The sequence below is a fragment of the Rhinoderma darwinii genome, chromosome 2, assembly GCF_050947455.1.
Source record: "Rhinoderma darwinii isolate aRhiDar2 chromosome 2, aRhiDar2.hap1, whole genome shotgun sequence".
Taxonomy (NCBI): domain Eukaryota; kingdom Metazoa; phylum Chordata; class Amphibia; order Anura; family Rhinodermatidae; genus Rhinoderma; species Rhinoderma darwinii.
Window position 1 is genome coordinate 433441963 of NC_134688.1, and position 19994 is coordinate 433461956.

General features: G+C 41.0%; 1 protein-coding gene across 2 annotated transcripts in view; it reads right to left on the reverse strand.

The window, feature by feature from the left end:
* The window catches only part of TBC1D23 (TBC1 domain family member 23), a 47447-nt gene that overhangs the window by 12423 nt on the left and 15030 nt on the right, over positions 1 to 19994 (reverse strand). Inside the window, exons 3-18 of one of the 2 annotated variants that reach the window (XM_075854435.1) lie at positions 19665 to 19770; positions 18702 to 18906; positions 16548 to 16671; positions 15017 to 15141; positions 14884 to 14930; positions 13860 to 13963; positions 13617 to 13733; positions 12759 to 12851; positions 12140 to 12310; positions 10319 to 10361; positions 9856 to 9965; positions 9182 to 9324; positions 8236 to 8280; positions 5847 to 5935; positions 3811 to 3946; positions 3513 to 3707 (exon numbers count right to left, since the gene is read on the reverse strand). In XM_075854435.1, the coding sequence (XP_075710550.1) occupies positions 3513 to 3707; positions 3811 to 3946; positions 5847 to 5935; positions 8236 to 8280; positions 9182 to 9324; positions 9856 to 9965; positions 10319 to 10361; positions 12140 to 12310; positions 12759 to 12851; positions 13617 to 13733; positions 13860 to 13963; positions 14884 to 14930; positions 15017 to 15141; positions 16548 to 16671; positions 18702 to 18906; positions 19665 to 19770 (1853 nt within the window). The remainder of the gene's footprint in view (positions 1 to 3512; positions 3708 to 3810; positions 3947 to 5846; positions 5936 to 8235; positions 8281 to 9181; positions 9325 to 9855; positions 9966 to 10318; positions 10362 to 12139; positions 12311 to 12758; positions 12852 to 13616; positions 13734 to 13859; positions 13964 to 14883; positions 14931 to 15016; positions 15142 to 16547; positions 16672 to 18701; positions 18907 to 19664; positions 19771 to 19994) is intronic. The other variant, XM_075854436.1, reaches the window with a different exon arrangement.

Below are 19994 nucleotides of genomic sequence, written 5' to 3' on the forward strand. Positions count from 1 at the left end.
TTCTAACTGCTGTTTTGAATACTTTGAGGGGTCTAGTTTTTAAAATGGGGTGTTTTATCAGGGTTTCTAATACATAGGCCCCACAAAGCCACTTCAGAACTCAAGAGGTACCTTAAAAAAAAGGCTTTTGAAATTTTCTTAAAAATATGAGAAATTGCTGTTTATGTTCTAAGCCTTGCAACGTCCAAGAAAAATAAAAGAATGTTAAAAAAACGATGCCAATCTAAAGTAGACATATGGGAAATGTGAACTAGTAACTATTTTGGGTGGTATAACCGTCTGTTTTACAAGCAGATGCATTTAAATTCTGAAAAATGCAATTTTTTCAAAATTTTCTCTACATTTTGCAATTTTTCACCAATAAACACTGAATATATCGACCAAATTTTACCACGAACATGAAGCCCAATGTGTCACGAGAAAACAATCTCAGAATCGCTTGGGTAGGTTTAAGCATTCCGACGTTATTACCACATAAAGTGAAATATGTCAGATTTGAAAAATGGGCTCTGAGCCTTAAGGCCAAAACTAGGCTGCGTCCTTAAGGGGTTAATATATCAGTTGATATACTGAATTGGATGAATGTAGATATGGTCCAAGCTAAATTAAATAAAATAAATGTGCACAAGTCCCCGGGACCAGATGGGTTACACCCTAGAGTTCTTAAAGAGCTTAGTTCAGTTATTTCTGTCCCCCTTTTCATAATATTCAGAGAATCTCTAGTGACTGGTATAGTGCCAAGGGACTGGCGCAGCGCAAATGTGGTGCCTATTTTCAAAAAGGGCTCTAGGTCTTCCCCGGGTAATTATAGACCAGTAAGCTTAACATCCATCGTGGGGAAAATGTTTGAGGGGCTATTGAGGGACTATATACAGGATTATGTGACAATAAATAGTATTATAAGTGACAGCCAGCACGGTTTTACTAAGGACAGAAGTTGTCAAACTAACCTAATCTGTTTTTATGAAGAGGTCAGCAGAAGCCTAGACAGAGGGGCCGCTGTGGATTTAGTGGTTTTGGACTTTGCAAAGTCATTTGACACTGTCCCCCATAGACGCCTAATGGGTAAATTAAGGACTATAGTTTTAGATAGTATAGTTTGTAATTGGATTGAGAATTGGCTCAAGGCCCGTATCCAGAGAGTTGTGGTCAATGATTCCTTCTCTGAATGGTCCCCAGTTATAAGTGGTGTACCCCAGGGTTCAGTGCTGGGACCACAATTATTCAACTTATTTATTAATGATATAGAGGATGGGATTAATAGCACTATTTCTATTTTTGCAGATGACACCAAGCTATGTAATATAGTTCAGTCTATGGAAGATGTTCATAAATTGCAGGCAGATTTAAACAAACTAAGTGTTTGGGCGTCCACTTGGCAGATGAAGTTTAATGTAGATAAATGTAAAGTTATGCATCTGGGTACGAACAACCTGCATGCATCATATGTCCTAGGGGGAGCTACACTGGCGGATTCACTTGTTGAGAAGGATCTGGGTGTACTTGTAAATCATAAACTCAATAACAGCATGCAATGTCAATCAGCTGCTTCAAAGGCCAGCAGGATATTGTCGTGTATTAAAAGAGGCATGGACTCGCGGGACAGGGATGTAATATTGCCACTTTACAAAGCATTAGTGAGGCCTCATCTAGAATATGCAGTTCAGTTCTGGGCTCCAGTTCATAGAAAGGATGCCCTGGAGTTGGAAAAAATACAAAGAAGAGCAACGAAGCTAATAAGGGGCATGGAGAATTTAAGTTATGAGGAAAGATTAAAAGAACTAAACCTATTTAGCCTTGAAAAAAGACGACTAAGGGGGGACATGATTAACCTATATAAATATATTAATGGCACGTACAAAAAATATGGTGAAATCCAGTTCCTTGTAAAACCCCCTCAAAAAACAAGGGGGCACTCCCTCCGTCTGGAAAAAGAAAGGTTCAACCTGCAGAGGCGACAAGCCTTCTTTACTGTGAGAACTGTGAATCTATGGAATAGTCACCGCAGGAGCCGTCACAGCAGGGACAGTAGATGGCTTTAAAAAAGGGTTAGATAATTTCCTAGAACAAAAAAATATTAGCTCCTATGTGTAGAAATTTTTCCTTCCGTTTTCCCTTCCCTTGGTTGAACTTGATGGACATGTGTCTTTTTTCAGCCGTACTAACTATGTAACTATGTAACTATGATGCCAGTGTCGGCGGTTTGCGACAGCCGACACTTCAGAGTAACGAGGGCGACCCCCTATAACAGCTCATCGCGCCCCCCGCAACGCAATCATGGGGGGGCGATGGTTGCTATGGCTGCCTGGGGGCCTAATCAACGCCCCCAGGTCTTCCATTTTTGTGCACAGTCAGAATCACGATATACTGCAATACATTAGTATTGCAGTATATCATGCAAGCGATCCAATGATCGCTAGGGGGACGAATAAAAAAAAAAAAAGTAAAAATGAGTTTAAGTTTGTTTTTTTATGTAAAATAATAATAAAAAATTTAAAGTTCATAAAAAAAAACCTTTTCCCATTTTCCCCCTAGTAAAAAAATAAACATAACTGGTATCGCCACATCCGTAAAAGTCTGAACTATTACAATATATCATTATTTAACCCGCACGGTGAACGCCGTAAAAAAAAAAAAAAAAATTGTAAACGCCAGAATCTCTATTTTTTGGTCACCTAATCTCCCACAAAAAATGGAATAAAAAGTGAGCAAAACGTCGCATGTACACCAAAATGATATTGTTAAAAACTACAGCTTATCCCGCAAAAAATAAGCCCTCATACCACTTAATCGACGGAAAAAAAAAAAAAAAAGTTACGGCTCTCGGAATTTGGCGACACAAAACACATTTTCTTTTTTACACTTAGGTTTTTACTTGTAAAAGTAGTAAAATATAGAAAAAAACTATATATATTTGGTATCGCCGTAATCGTATTGACCCAGAGAATAAAGTTAACATCTTGTTTTAATTGCACAGTGAATTCCTTAAAAACGGCGCGCAAAAAAACAGAGGAATCGCTGTTTTTTTCATTTTCTAACCCACAAATAATTTTTCACCCGTTTCCTAGTACATTATATGGCAAAATAAATGGTGCTACGAAAAACTACAACTCGTTCCGCAAAAAACAAACCCTCATAGGACTATATCGACGGAAAAATAAAGACGTTATGGCTCTTGGAAGGTGGGGAGGAAAAAACTAAAATGATAATCTGAAAAAGGGCTGCGGCGGGAAGGGGTTCAAAAGGAACAGAACACAAAGTTTACGCTATAATTTACAACACAGTTCATTAGTGATCCAACTGGGGCACATTAATCTCTATAGAGAACAGATTTTCATAGACAGATCAGGAGGACAGATTTGTTATGACTTATAGAAGTTGGGCTCCCATGGGTCAGATTTTTGGGAAATGCTGAAAGTCCGTAGTGACGCCATTAGAAGGATGGAGGTTGTCTGCTAAAGTAGAAAGATAATGTAAGTGTCCCTATTACGTGATCAGGATTTAACACTTACCTCTCCACTGCTAATATTTCCACTCCTGAGGCGCTGCTATTTCCATACTTGAACGTGATCAGCTCCGGATGTTTCTTTTTTGACGTAATCTTGACGACTGAGCTGAGCGCCTGTCGCGATTGTATGTAAGCAAATCCTTTTCTAGACTGGATCTCCCGCAAACAATACATATGGGTTGCAGTGATCAGAAGGTGACTTTAAAATGAAATAGGGGAAAAAGTGTTTAGATTTTAAAAAGGTGCGACATTCCGAATATTACTCGAGATAAAAAGGAGACAAAATAGTTTTCATCACAGACCTGAGAAACATATGACCATTTTCTTTAACTTCATGGCAGGAAAAATTATGTTTGATGTCAGGCTTGTTTATCCAGGTCTGAATGTTAACAATTTCCTTGCGGTCATCATCAGACATGGAGGAGCTGTCAATCTCATCTGAAGGGATGTAATAAAATGAATATAAAGTGCTCTAGATTATAAAAAAAATCATATTAAAAATGGCCCCCTGCACCAGTCTCTACCCGAACCTTGTATAGGTCAAAGTATCGTCTCTACAACCTACAGTGATTGGACAACAAAGTCACGTGATGCACCTAGGCTGGTCAACATACAGGATAAAGGGTGGCAAGGGACAGAAACTTAAACAGTAAGTAACTCCGAAACCCCATTAATCAAATATGGAGTCACAGTTTAAGGCCAGTTCTACAGGACGACTCCAATGCAAGTTATATCTGTGCAGACCTAACCTACATGACATGTAAGTCACTAGGTGCCATGTACAGCCATCTTTCTACCAGATCATTCATTTTATTAAGTGCCGTCTAGTAGTTTTTGACTCCTGGCGACCGTACGGATAGTGTTTCTTCTGAAGGTCCGGTCATCTGTTTGAGTCTTCAGTATTTTCAGGGTCATGTTCATAATTCTGGTCATTGTATCCAACCACCTTGTTGCTGCTCGTCCTCTTTTTCTCTTCAACTTTTCCACGCATAGTTGTCTTTTCTAGTAAAGTTGCTCTTCTCATGATATCCAAAATAAGACCGCATCAGTCTGGACATTTGTGCTTCAAGTGAAAGGCTAGGGCTAATTCGGTTGACGATCCATTGGTTTGATTTAATTTACGGTCTACAGCACTCCTAAAAGTCATCGCCAACACCACAGTTAGGGCTGGACTATTAAAATCGAAAAAAATAAAAAATAAAATAACAAAAAACTAAATTCAGCGCATTTCACTTTTTAATTTTTTCTTCTTCCTGGTTTAAACTGTATCTGCATTTTCAGGATGCAGATACAGTTGAATCCAATGGTAGAGCAGGGGGCAATATACTGTGTGGGGGCAGTGTCAGGGGGTATATTATATATAGTAGTATACAGCAGGCTCAGGGGATAAATATTAATTCAGTGGCGTAGCATTAAAATAGGGGCGTGACATGCAAAAATGGGTGTGGCCTACGTAATCGTTCATTAATCGCAATCGAGGTTCCATGTTCAATAAATCGGGATTTTGCTTTAGGTCACGATCGCCCAGCCCTAACCAGAGTTCAATGGCATCAATACATTTCCTCTCCCTCTTCTTCGCTGTCCAGCTTTCACATCCATAGAGGTACACGAAGAAAACCGCGGCCTGGACAATTCTCATCTTTGTAGTCAGAGACATCATTACATTTGAGGATCTTATCTGGGTCTTTCATCCTTGTTCTTGCAAAGGCCAGTCTGTCTTATTTCATGGCTGCTGGATCCCTTGTTAATAATGGATCCTAATGGGCGAGAGCGGTCTACCACTTGTTTGTATTTCTCATATTTCAACCGGATCATTATTGGACACATTTTTGAATACATAATAGTAAGGCTAAATTCACAGTGTCCACTCCCAGCACATATGCCAAAGGTACATATAGACTCCGCATTCATCCGGCAGAGGCCAAGAGTGTCCTTCTGACCTCTGTCAGGCTACTATACATCAGTATACCTTCTTCTAAACTGTAGGGAATAGTGTAGTCTTCTGTGCTATTCCACATAAAAGAATTTTGCAAAAAATTGGGTACTTTTTGTTACTCACCTACTTGCGGAATCCATTGGAGGACACGGAAGACCGTGGTTATATGCTGCGGTCACTCCTCCCGATATATCATTTACTTATAATGTTGTGTTACAGATTTCCAAAGAACTGAAATCTCTGAGCAGACCAAAAGGTTTTATTCTTGAAAATCAGTGGTGGGCCAAGCACAGACTCTACTAATGGGATCTTATGACATGTTGAAAGATTATTTTTAACTGGATTTCCCCTATACATTAATATTATAGCAAAAAGTTGGTTTTGCAAATAAATATTTTATACCTGTGTCATATTCTTCTTCGTCTCCAATACTGAACACTGGTTTTACGCCTCGATATGGTTTGCCCACTCGGTCACTGCTACTGACATGTCTGTAGGATTCAGAGGAGACAAGATGGGGTTCATTTAATTCAAATACAAAAAGACAAAGAAAAACCCCTCATGCAGGAGATAGAAGCATTGCTGGTCATGAGTGAAGCAGCGTGTAGAATAATGTGGTTAGGAGAAGTTTATGCAGCAGTCAAAAAATGGCATTAAACAGCAGGTTATGTCTCTAGAGAGAGTCCATGCAAGCGCTTTTGCATGCCTGACCGTTATCAGCGAAAAACATTTCAACTAGTAAGTAAAAGATGGTTACCTGCTTGTAGCTTTGAGGGGTACTCATGGGCAGGTCAATTAGCACAGGCATATCACGTAGACATGCCATAAAAGTGTGATTTGTAGGGGTCCGGAACACTGGGAACTTCAATGAGCCACGGAATAAGGGTCCTCTCCACGGATAACGGGGTCGGGGACAACCTCATTCAGGGCTCCTACCAATCCCACGTTCACAAAACCATAACGTGGTTTAAATGATATTTTTTTTCCCCCCAGAAACAGTGCCACATGTACTACAGCTCAGCTACATTTACTACAATGGGGATAAACCACAACAGACACAGCCCATGGACAAAAGTGGCGCTGTTTCTGGAGAGCAAAAACTAAAATAAAAAAACAAGCTTCTCTAATCTTGGCCAACCCCTAAGTAGAAAACCCCCCTTTGAAGCAGATCTTTTAGCCTAATACGTTGCCCTATGTAAGAACAGCAGGTCTGTATTCCTAATAGCCAAAGCGGCAAAAAAAAAAAAAAGGAGTCCGCCGTATTTATGAGGGGAGCGCTCCTCCCTCCTCTCAGCGGTGCCTGACAGGCTGCTGTATATGCATGTATACATGGGAAACGGTAATGCAAGGAGAGGCAGGGGACGCGCTCTCTTCACTCATACACCAGAACTAGGAGTGCGCTGTAGTCTTTCAGCATTTCTTTTAGTAGAAACGGCACACATTTTTTTATGCTGTTTTTGCTACTAGGAGTATGCTATGTTAGATGCCTATTCAGCAGACAGATCCACTTAAATAGGAACTACACATTCATCAAACTTTTGATATGTCAGAGACGTTTCAGCGATGGTGGGGGTCTCAGCACCTGGATCTTCACCGATTCAAACTTTTGACATGTCTCTATAACATATCAAAAGTTTGATGAAAGTGTAGTTCCTATTTAAACATCCCACATAATAACTTAAAGTGTAGCTAAACGTTCAACAAACTTCTGACATGTCATAGTGACATGTCAGAAGTTTGGATTGGTGGTGGGGGGGGGGGGTCCGAGCACGGAGACCCCCACCAATCGCTAGAACGAAGCAGCTGAAGCACTCGAGTGGGAGTCCATACACCGATACATTTATTTCCGGAAAAAGCCAAAACAGACACGAAGCAGCTGCGCGCTCACATGAGCACTTCAGCTGCTTCGTTCTAGCGATTGGTGGGGGTCTCCGTGTTCGGACCCCCCCACCAATCAAAACTTCTGACATGTCACTATGACATGTCAGAAGTTTGTGGAACGTTTAGCTACATTTTAATGGAAATAAAACAAACCTCTGCAAACATTGCGATGTAAGAGAAAAATCTAGAATAAATGGACTTATAATCTTAAGAATATCATGTACATCAGCAAACAATATGGGTACTAGTCAATAGATCTGTCATAAATGAATAAACTGCAGCAAGCAAAAAGCATACAAAATATTTACACACACACACACACACACACACACACACACACACACACACACACACACCCCGTGAACGTCAAATATTTTGTAGATAAAAATGAGCACGAATTGGGATAAAACCAGTAATGTGTCTAGAATGACAATGCCTACTTGTACTTGAGAAGTGTGAGAGGAAATGGTTTGCATTATGACATCTATAATTTACTATTCTAGAGTGGAAATGTTATGAAGCAAATCGGCTTTAGATGGAAAAGGACGTTAGTGCTTTTTGTGCGGTTAGGAGAAAAGTGGCGAGTAAGTCCCTCTTCTCTTCGATAATGGAGAAAGAAGCATCAGTGACACTGACAGGCCACAAGGGGGCAGGACATTTTTTCAAGCCTTCGACAAAGATGACATGAATCATAGAATAGGACACAAATGCCGAAATCTGCTTAGGACTTCACACAATGAATGTTTTATGCAACTATAATCATTGTTAAGATTATAGACTGCCGTACAAGAATGGAATCAAGATGGCGGCAAAGGAGGCGGCATGTGAGAGTGACTGATGCTTACATAGAGTGAGACACTGTGCTTAAAGTACAAAAGAGGTGGAGGAATCACCGCTCACTACCGCTTACCGCTCCAGACTCGCCCTCTCTGGCCAGGGAAGATTGAAAGTGATTCTATAGTAAATTGAGGCACAGAATACAAACCGAAAAGGATTAGATCAACAAAAGTCATGTGACACATTAGCTGTCAATAAGCCTGATGATCAAAGCTAGTCAGCAAATAGTTCTCAGACCGGTGGTGAAGGTGCGCGCACAAATTTATGGCAACAATTTGCGGCACCAGCAATGCTTCAATAACATTCAGCAGCCCTGGGTGGACCCAATAAAATTTCAGCACCCCACACGCTGGGCCAAGGCACGCCTGCTCCCGGCCCCTCCACCCGGTTAGACCCGGACGCTGTTCTGATTGAGATGTGACTAGAGCTGGCCATACACACGAGATTTTCAACAGCTGAAAAAGTGGATTTAGATCATTTTCTGATGACTGTCGGCGCCTTTTCATGACAGGAATGAGGGTGACAGGTGCCAACTAAAGACAGACATCTGTGGAAAAGTTGATCTGCCGTACTGGATTTTTTTAGATCTGGCGCAGTCCTTGGTAAGTCGCTTGTGCCAATCATTATAAGTCAAGACCAGACCAAGGCAGAGGTCGATCAGCAATTTGTCGTTTCACTGATGGCAGTGCCGTCAAGGACCAATTGTGAACAAGTCTTTCAGAAAACGGCCGTCTGAAATCCCTAATGTATGATCAGCTTAGATCCTATTGAACTGAAAAGTCGGTCGAGTCCATATATACTGGCTGCGCTTTCTCTTAGTGTGACTGCTACATGGTAAAGATCTTTTTTTTGCCAATAACACCTTAAAAGCTAGTTACATTTTATACAAAATGAGAGAAATGAAAAGAGAGCATGACATCAAAATACCATGCAGGAACCATGAGGTGTATAGAAACAAGAAGCTGAAGATTTCCCATGTTCACAGAAAATATAGACATTTCAAGGCAAAAAGCACTCACCTATCTACTGGGGTGGAAGTATTCTCAATGAAGCTGATCACTTTCTCCTTCACGTTCACCGATTTGGTTTTCAATGCCACGGTCATTTTATTAACTAAAGACTTCACCCCTTTTCCATCACCGAATCCATTGGAAGAATCACCCTGCAAAATCAATCCATCCAGTTGTTAAAAAGCATAACCGGCTTACTAAAGACCCATTTACACGGGCAAATAATCAGTTCTCACAAACACTCATGTTCACCATTATTGGCCCGGGTAAACAGGGCAGCGATCAGCCAACAAACAAGCAAATGCTCGTTCCGCTCCTGATCACATAGTTTATGCAGCCTATGAAATCATCGATGTCTACCCGTGTAAACAGGGGATGTGCTGCAGACACTGATACCAACTGATGGGGACCCAACGATCATATTAACAATCCTCCATCTCCGTACAGTAAAGCATCAGACCTGTGATCGAGCACAGATCAACTTGTTATATAGTCGATTGGCATTCGACATGGGCAGAGACCTGCCTGTGTAAAGTTCACTACCCACAGACTGGTTCTGTTCTATTTACCAGTAGTATTTGGATTGCCTAGTTTATGACTTACTTAACAGATTCTTATGGAAGGTGAAGAGCGTGAAGTTTAAGCAAAGGTTTTGTAATGCCTCGTATATATGTTGCACTTACATCGGCATAGGAACTCATACTGCTTCGTGAACAGGATGTACTAACAATCCAGTGGCCATAGCCGCTATCCGGGCCTTCAACATTAATGTCTGCCAAGTGTTGCTGTAACACTGTGTAAAGAGCAAAACAAAGACTGAAAACACGAATACTTTAACGCATCGACTATATAGTCAAGCCACGCTAACCAGAATAAAGCTTAGTTACTAACCAAAACAAAGAGAAAAAAAAACAAGTCTTTAGCTATGAAATCAAATAAAAAATTACATATATATATGATTTTTTTATTTTATTTGTGTATATATACACACACACACACACACACACACACACACACACACACACACGCAAGAAACGTTATACATTACATATACTTGCACTACGTAGCCGTGACGATGTGGACAATCAAACATCTACATTTGCACAGATAGAAAAGTTAAGTTGACTAGAGTAGAAAGTAACTTACCCATGTACCCTCCTTTGGCAATACTTATATATTCCTTATTTTTCTATTAAATAAAAAAAAAATATATATTAATTAAAACCACACTTATCCATCTCATTTATCAAGAAAACCGGCAGTTCATCTATTTCCCTTTATTTTAACTATCAGCATAAAATCTCCTCCGTTCACCGGACACCTCATCGTCTCTCTTCCAATATTTGTTGGAGATGCGGATGGGGAGTGGGGACACTGAAGCATATTTTCTGGTATTGTCCGGTCATTCGGTCTTTTTGGGGTAGGATTGATAAACTATTGTCAAATACCCTACAGTACCCGCTAGTCAGCACTCCTGCTTTAGCTCTGCTTAATGTAGGGTTAGTTGATTTCTCATGAGAAGTCAATTATTTTTCATGTGTTATGCTCTGCAAGATTTCTTATAGCGAAATACTGGAAGAAAACCTCCACTCCGACGTTATCGGAGGTCATACAGTCTGTTAATCTTACTTGCATTATGGAAAGAACGATTTTTCTGCAAACATCCCACGTCTCTCAATGTCTTCAGTGGGATAAATGGACGTCCTCCAGATATTATGTAGATTCTCTTTATACCTATTTTTTTGTATGATGCAGTTTCTATGATCTTGTGAGCTGTGCTAAGTTTTGTTTTGTTTATCTGTTTTCCTTTGTTTGTTTTATTCTAAATGACTGATTTAGGCTATGTTCACACAGAGTATTTTGGGGGAGGAATATCTGCCTCAAAATTCCGTTTGGAACTTTGAGGCAGATATTCCTCTCCCTGCACACCGATTTTCGCACCGTTTTTCGCCCCCGGCCATTGAGCGCCGCGGGCATAAAACAGCGCGAAATACGCTTTCTCTGCCTCCCATTGAAGTCAATGGGAGGTCAGAGGCGGAAGCGGCCGAAGATAGGGCATGTCGCTTCTTTTTCCCGCAAGGCAGTTTTACTGCTCGCGGGAAAAAGATGCCGACGCCTCCCATTGAAATCAATGGGAGGCGTTCTCGGGCCGTTTTTGGCGAGTTTTGCAACGCGGTTTCCGCGTCAAAAAACTCGGCAAAATACTCAGTGTGAACCCAGCCTTACAGTCTTCCTCCTCAGGGTATGCATATGTTTTGGATTTCATACAACCCCATGACAGCGATTGGTGCATTATTTTAAACCTTTGTTAAGCGATTGAGGCTTTATGCCATTTGTCCATGTTCAGATCACGCACTGTTTATTGTCAAATTTGTTAATTTGTCAGTAGGGGATGACTTGTCATAAGTATATATATATACCAATGTATGTGATACCTTACTTTTCTCTCAATAAAAAATCTAATGTTTTAAAAAAAAAAAAATCTCCTCTGTTCACCATAATAACGTACATTTCAAGTCCTTATGTAAATGGCAAAATGTGGTTCTCACTAGGATCCCATATTACTATCAGAATATACAGATCTTCATTTACCTCATAAACATCCATTCTTGACTTTAAAAGCCCATAGAATCCGAGCTTCCGATACCACGGGAAAGAATAGACACTTCTTTTATTTCTAATTAAATACGACTTGATGACCCAGAGGAACATGTGAACCAGTGGGGCCAATAACTGGTATTTAACTCTTCCATATTGACACCACTCCGTTATCACTCGCCACTCTACATCTGTCCAGAAAGTATTGAGATTGAGCACCTGAGTTTAGCCCAAAATAATTTGCAAATGTGTAATGGTAACAATGAGAAGACTTCTGCATGTGTGAATGTAAGTGGCAGATATGCAGGAAACATTCCCTGTTTATTCTATCTACTGTATGTGTTTATAATGAAGCTGAAGAGATCAAACCTGTAAGAAATGCGCAAGAACCATATTCATGTACATGTCTTCTTCTTCCCTGCCACTGCCCATGAAACATAAGTGTTCTCCTCCGGCCACCGAGCCGGACTCAATGGACTGCTTCTGCGCTTCCAGGAGAGACTTCACCGACAGCGCAAACTCTCCAGGATTCTGCAGCATCTACAACATGGATTAGAGGTCACACCATGCTGGGCTTCTTCATTGTAATAATAGGGGTATGTTCACACGCTTAGCAAAAAAACCTCTGAAAATACGGAGCTGTTTTCAAGGCGGCTCCTGATTTTTTTTAATTCAAACTTGCGTTTTTCACGGCCGTTTATGGAGCGGTTTTTCTATAGAGTGAATGAAAAACGGCTCCAAAAACGGCTCAAGAAGTGACATGCACTTCTTTTTCGCGGGCGTTATATTACGTGGCCATTTTTCAAGACAGCAGCGTAAAAAAAAAAACGCCCCGTCGGAACAGAACACCGTTTTTCCCATTTAAATCAATGGGCAGATGTTTGGAGGTGTTCTTTCCTTCGATTTTTCGGCCGTTGTCACGAAAAATAGCCGAAAATAAGCCGTGTGAACATACCCTTACAGTGCTAGTAATCCGTTTTCTACATACCAGGTCAGAATCTAGATGAAACGCCGTAGAGAGATGACCAGAATTATACTGCTCTGACGGTCGGCAGTCCACCACAAAGAACCGCACTCCATCCTAGAAGAGCAAGACACAATTGATGAAAAATGAGTGTTCAGTAACATGTAGCTCCTCGTTCAGTAAAGCGGATCGGTCATCAGACCTATGTAAGAGCAGCATAGTGTGAGATACAGCTTCTATTTATCATGGATACAAAGAAGCTGTATCTTGTGCTCAAACCCGAATCGGTCAGGTCGGCGGGACAGACGGCTTCGGGAACAGCCATGTCTCTAATACGCAGGATCCACCTGTTATCTATCACATCTAAGTTCATAATTTCGAGGACCCGCTGTCATCGAAGCCGTCAGTCCCGCTGACCTGACGGATTCGGGTTTGAGCACAGGATACAGCTTCTATGTATCCATTATACATATCCTGTGTCTCAAAAAGTTAAATTTTTTTAACGAAAACCAAGTAAAAAGTTGTTTAAAATACTCAAATACGTTGTTTTATTTAAAAAACAAAAATTAAGTACATTTTTTTTTTTAATCAAAACCAATTACAATGTTGTTTAAAATTCTCTAATACGATGAGAGAGATTATATACGTATCCCCCTCGGTTGGCAATAACTCCTGATGATTTAACAAGCTTCAATCTAGTGTCGATTAGTTCAGTTCAAAATGAGGATGACCCTGGAAAGTGACATTTGTACGTGAGACACAGAACGCCTCTCCTTACAACATATGGGCAAAGAGTGTTAAGATTACTTTACATTTTCATTTGATTATGGCCAACACTGCAGATATATTCTCCATCTACAGGAATCAATATCACTTACTCACCTCATGCTGATTTGCTTGAAGAATTTCTGATACAGAAATTGCCAAACAAAGAGCCTGACTGAGATCCGAGTCATCTTTCAGAGCAATCAAACTGCTGCCAAATAAATTCTGGTTATCCTACCAAAAAAAAAAATACAAGTACAAACAAAAGTGTTTAAGACTGGAGCTAATTTAGGGTCATTAATAGTCCATGTTAAAGTCTCAAATAAAACCTCAAAGAGTTAGAACAATAAATGCATTTACCTTGCGAAAAGAAGCTGGAGTCTTGCTATAGTAGTGATGAGCTAAACTGAACAAGTCTTCGATGTCGGCGACCTCAAGATTTGTAGGTGGACTTGGCAGGAACTCTATGAAAAAGTAAAAAGAAATTTACTTAAAAGGGAACCTGTCAGCATGCAGTAGTGACACGCACCCCGATTTCAGTGGTCTGTGATGTCATTTTTATGAATGTTGAGGCGCGATGCAAGCGCTGGGAGGGACTCCAGCGTATTCATGAGCTGCCACACCCTGGCACAGCCCCCCCGGATTGAGAAAAGCTGTGGGGGGACGGGGCACGGAAACAGTGTCGGAATCAGCGACAAAAACCGCTGCATTTTTGTAAATTCTTAACATGAAATAATGAAAATTTGCATTGTGACCCCACTCAAGTCTATGGCAGTGCCTGGGCCCTTTTGCTCTAGTGATGATGGTGGTTGTGGTTCCAAATCACAGACTACCACCAATAAAAACTTTTTAACATGTGAGTGGTTTTACCAAAACAAGTACACAGTTTAAAGTGGCTGGCTCATAAAGACAACCCCTGATTAATTTGAAATCTGCTTGCCGATCTCCTGATCGCCACGGGTCTGGCGTTAGGAGTCCCCATCAATCGACTGTTATTGCTGGGGAAAGCTGGAGTTGGCCAAAAGTATTATGACATGCTGGCCTTTCAATTGCATGGGCAGACAAGGCCGCGCTTCGCTCTGGCTGACCTGAGCCAGGATACCCCCACAATGCTCTCATAGGATCCGAATATGATCAGGTGCCCCTCTGTGTGTTGTGAAGAGGCTGCTACTGTTGGGTCACTGAGGTAATGGCCTATAATCGGATCTTGTACTAGAATTGTAGTTCGCTCTAGTCAAACGAACGTCTGATGGTATGAAGCCTAATAACCAAGTATAGGCAGTGTTTTATATATCCTCTACATTCTCAGTAGCCTGTTCGTATGTGGCTACTCTGGATTGTAAGCACAAAAGAAAAATCCTTCACAGCACGCTCACAATCTTACTTATAAGTTCTTCTTTCGACTCCATTTCTTCTGCCAAAACAACCTCTCTGAAAATACAGATAAAAGCCATTAGTGCAAGATCAATAGTGATACAGATCTATAGCAGTCCGGCTCACACCTCCCATGTACTCACTTTACATTGACAAGCATGATCAGCATCAAGAAGTACATGAAGAATGGATCTGCCTGCTGTAAATAACTATCCCAAATTGCTTGAGTGACGTCCACCGAGCAGTGATAAGCAAAGAGGCTTCCAAACTGAAAATTCACAAATGAAGAGACCATTAGCCACAGAGTAGATGTGAAACTTGACTGTTCATTATTGAACAGGTCACCGTCCTATTCGGACATAGGCAGCACCCCTTCAGCCAAGGCAGCGCCCGGAGACAAGGCGACTCATGCAGTTTCACCTAAGGCCTCATGCACACGACCGTAGCCATGTGCACGGCCGTGATTTTCGGGTCGGCCGGCTGCGGACTGTCAGCCGCGAGCCGTCCGCAAAACGCGGGACATGCACATGGCCGCGGCCATTATTTTCAATGAGCCCGGACCGCAGAAGACTGCCGTAATAGGACATGTCCGTTCTTTCTGCGGTGTGGGCATGGCCCCATAGAAATGAATGGGGCCGCAATTCTCCCGTGGATTTTCGGGGGAATTGCGGCCGCAAAAGCAAAAATCTCAGTATTCCTGTATAGAAAACCATGAGATAAGAGTTGCCACAGCTAAAAAAAAACATTAAATGAAATGTAAGGGAAACACTTTATTAAAGTTCAATTATTTGTTTAGGCTACGTTCACACAGTGCAGTTTGGTGCAATTTTTTAGCCCAAAAAAACAAAAACAGGACTGTATCCTCAATAGGTCACGTGCACATGGGATGGATTAGAAGCAGATTTTCCACAATGGATTTCATTGTGGAAAATCCGCAGCATCAAAGTTAATGTGATTTCAAAAAATCTCATCCACAAGCTGCATAAAAAAACTATGCAGAAAAAATGCAGAAATTTACCTGCAGTGCATATTCTCAATCTACAATACGTCAATTTCTCTTGCGAAAACGCTGAAGAATTTCCACACAGAAAATCCATTCGAAGATTCTGCAGTGTTTACGCTGTGAGTGGACGTGTCCATATTATAGGGTAACTTAACATGTAAAAACTTTTGACATGTCATAGTAACACGTCATAAGTTTTGATCGGTGGGGGTCAGAACACGAAGGCCCCCACCGATAGAACAAAGCGGCAGAAGCGCTCAGGTGAGTTTCTGCTCGGCTTTCCTCAGAGCGGCATACAGACTCAATAGATATTCTATGAGCTTGTACACCGCTCGCTTGGCTTTCCAAGGAAAGCGATCAGAAAAAAAGCAGCACAATGCATACCTGAGCGCTTCTGCCGCTTAGTTTTAGCGATCAGTGGTGGTCTCAGTGCTCTGACAAAGCAGATCACACACACAGAACACACACACACACACACACACACACACACAGAACACGCACACACACACAGAACACAACACAGAACACACACACACACACAGAACACACACACACACACAGAACACACACACACACACACAACACAACACAGAACACACACACACACACACACACAACACACACACACTGGTAGGTTTCTGTAATTACAATTGGAAAACCCCAATATTTACCCAATTAAGTGCATACAGATCTGGAGTGATCTTCTTAGTGTCTAGGAAAGAACACAGTTCAGGCTCATGATACTGGAGGAGAAGCCGAAATAGATGGAATGGTTTTCCTTTTTTGTAACAATCCCTAAACAGAGTAATTAAATATTAGAAAACAGAACGTGATAGTTGGATCACTATTTGCTGCAGTTATAGAAATAACCAGAGAATGGTAAGAAATACTAAACCAACTCGGTTAAGGTCTGAAGGTTACTGCATTAAAAAGAGGGCAATGCCTTCCCTCTACGGGTCATAAACAGTGATGTACCCATAGAAGTCCCATCCTGTTTTTAATATGTCCTGTCGGACTGGGTTTAGCATCATTAGACGATAGGCTACAATGTTAAGAATCACTGCAGGTGACAAAATTGCTTCAACCTAACGTGGCCATAAACATCATAAAAAAAATCATCCAAAACTATGGCAGACTATGAAGGAGATTTATCAAAAGTGGTGTAAAAGTCAAAGTGGAGTAGTTTTCCATTGCAACCAATCAGACTCAACCTCTCATTCCTCAAAGGGCTTTTGAAAAATAAAAGCAGCAACCTGATTGGTTGCCATGGGCAACTACTCCACTTTTCTTTTGTACCAGTTTTGATGTATCTCCACGTGTATAGGAGTCTCCAGATAGAAAGAAGGATGGGGATTGTAGCATGTCCGATCCTTAGTTCTCGTGGGAGATAAGACGCTCACAGTGAAAAAAAAAATAAAAAAAAAATGGCAGAGCGTGCTGGTTTATGGCGGAGTTGGAAGGAATAACTGTTGGCCAACCAAGCGTTCGCCCATCAACTATATAAAAAGTATGGCCCACATAAAGGGGTTGTTTGGTTTCAGAAAATGAATGTTATTTTTTGGTATAATTAAAGTTATACAATTTTCCAATATAATTTCTGTATGAATTCCTTATAGTTTTCAAGATCTCTGCTTGTTGTTATTCAGTAGGAACATTCATTGTTGGCTTCCAGTGGATACATTTCTGTCCATGGTCATGTGATACACACACAGGTGCTGGGATCGTTACAAGACAGCTCCGATACACATACTGTAACGATCCCAGCACCTGTGTGTCCAGCACATGACCATGGACAGAATTTTATCCACTGGAAGCAAACAATGAATGTTCCTAATGAATAACAAGCAGAGATCTTGAAAACGGTGAGGAATTAATACAGAAATGATATCGGAAATTGTATAACTGTTATTTTTGCAAAAAATAACATTTGCTGAAACCGGACAACCCCTTCAGTCATCTACCCCTACTCCACAGAATGAGTTGGTTTTGGGATATGTCATCACATCAAGGAGAATAGTGCAGAAAGTAATAGCAGACCATAGCTAGACAAGAGATATATATATATATATATATAAATAAAACTTGTCTAGATATGGTCTGCTATTACTTTCTGCACTATTCTCCTAGATAGATAGATAGATAGATAGATAGATAGATAGATAGATAGATAGATAGATAGATAGATAGATAGATAGATAGATAGATAGATAGATAGATAGATAGATAGATAGATAGATAGATAGATAGATAGATAGATAGATAGATAGATAAAGAGATGATGATAGATAGATAGATAGATAGATAGATAGATGATAGATGATAGAGAGATAGATAGATGATAGAGAGATAGATAGATAGATAGATATGAGATAGATATGAGATATAAACGTCAGCTTTCTATTCATTCATATAAAATTAAAGGGTAACTAGTTTTGATTCGTGTGGGGGGGGGGGGGTCGGAGAACCGAGACCCCCACCGTTCGCATAAACAAAGCGGCAGAAGCGCTTTGGTGAGCGCTGAGCCGCTTAGTTGCTGATTGGCTATTTTCGGAAAGCCGAGCAGTTGGCGTACGGGCTCAGACTTTCTATTGAGTCCATACACCGTTACCTCGGCTTTCCGAGAAAAGCCGATCAGAAATCAAGCGGCTCAGCGCTCACCCGAGTGCATCTGCCGCATCCTTTTAGCAATCAGTGGGGTCTCAGTGCTCGGACCCTCACCTATCAAAACTTCTGACATGTCACTATGACATGTCAGAAGTTTTCTGAAAGTTTAGTTACCCTTTAATATGTCCTATGTCTGACCTCAAACAAACATGTAGAAATACCTTGGAATGTACTTATTCATGATGGCATAGAAGCAGTTATAGAAGTCGCTCCGTGACAAGTGGAGGTTCAGCAGCGGTTTCAGCAGGTAAAGCCAACTGATGTTCTCATGGTACTTGACATTACGGGATTTGCAATAAAAAGTAACTACAGATTCAACGTCCTGGAGAATGACGGCTTTCCTCTCCTCGGGTAACGTGAGCTGTTCTGAACAAACACCAAAGGAAGTAAAATGTTTAAGAATCAAGTACAACAACCATTCAGGACTCCTGATGCGTGGCCAAATCCTCTAGTTACGGGTTTCCTTCATGTGTGCATTCAGCCAATCTACCCAATACCTGTATATACCTAATTGTACATGAAAGGAAAATCTGAGGAGATAAAGAAGTCTTAAATGTGGCGGTTCTCTCTGGGAAAGTCACCATTACACATTTACCTCTCCTCTCCCCCATAGTACTCCCTCTTGTACTGTTGGCAGCCACAAAGTTAAGGTCCTCTTATATGCCCCCCATATGGGCCGTGAAAACTAGCACCAATCAATGAGGCAGCTCGTTCACTCCTTTCTCAAGGAGCTATGATCAGTAATGTACGGGGCCGTGAGATTGTTACTACGATCGCTCGCCCCCATATATTTCTATTATGTCGGCAGCACATCTCCCTGTTTACACATGATAATATAGAATGATAATATTTATTGCTGCATAAACTATACAAGCTTTCCTCGTTCATCAGCTGATCGTTGCCCTGTTTGCAAACTATCAGAGCCCTCTTTTTGTGCTGAGCTCGGTCATTGCACATTGGCACCGGAGGATGTTATGTCTGTAACTGGCACAGTGCAAGTTTTGGTGACGGGTGACGGGATATCAGCCAAACGGTTACCCAAGGCAAAGTTGTCATCTGGTCTCATGCACAATGTACAACCAACTCACTTTTTGGAACGAGTATTTGATGAACACGGGTCTTACCTATAAGATTTCGACAATCCTGATGAATGACAGACTGCTCTGGAAGATCTAACGAACCGTCCCATGCTGCCAAACTGTCCCCTTTTCCTGCAACATTTAGTGCAATCTACAAGTGGGAAAAAAATATCATGAGCACAATGTCAGTTTGACAAGTTTTTGAAGGGTTTCTTTTTGGTTAAGACGACTTTTATTTTAATATGGCACCGTTTTAGGATACATATTGCTTTACAGAAACTTTTTTATTTAGTTGGAGAAACGTAAAAAAAAATAAAAAAAATAAAATTAAAAAAAAGTCACCAATGCTTTTTGTGTTTTGTTCTTACAGCGGTC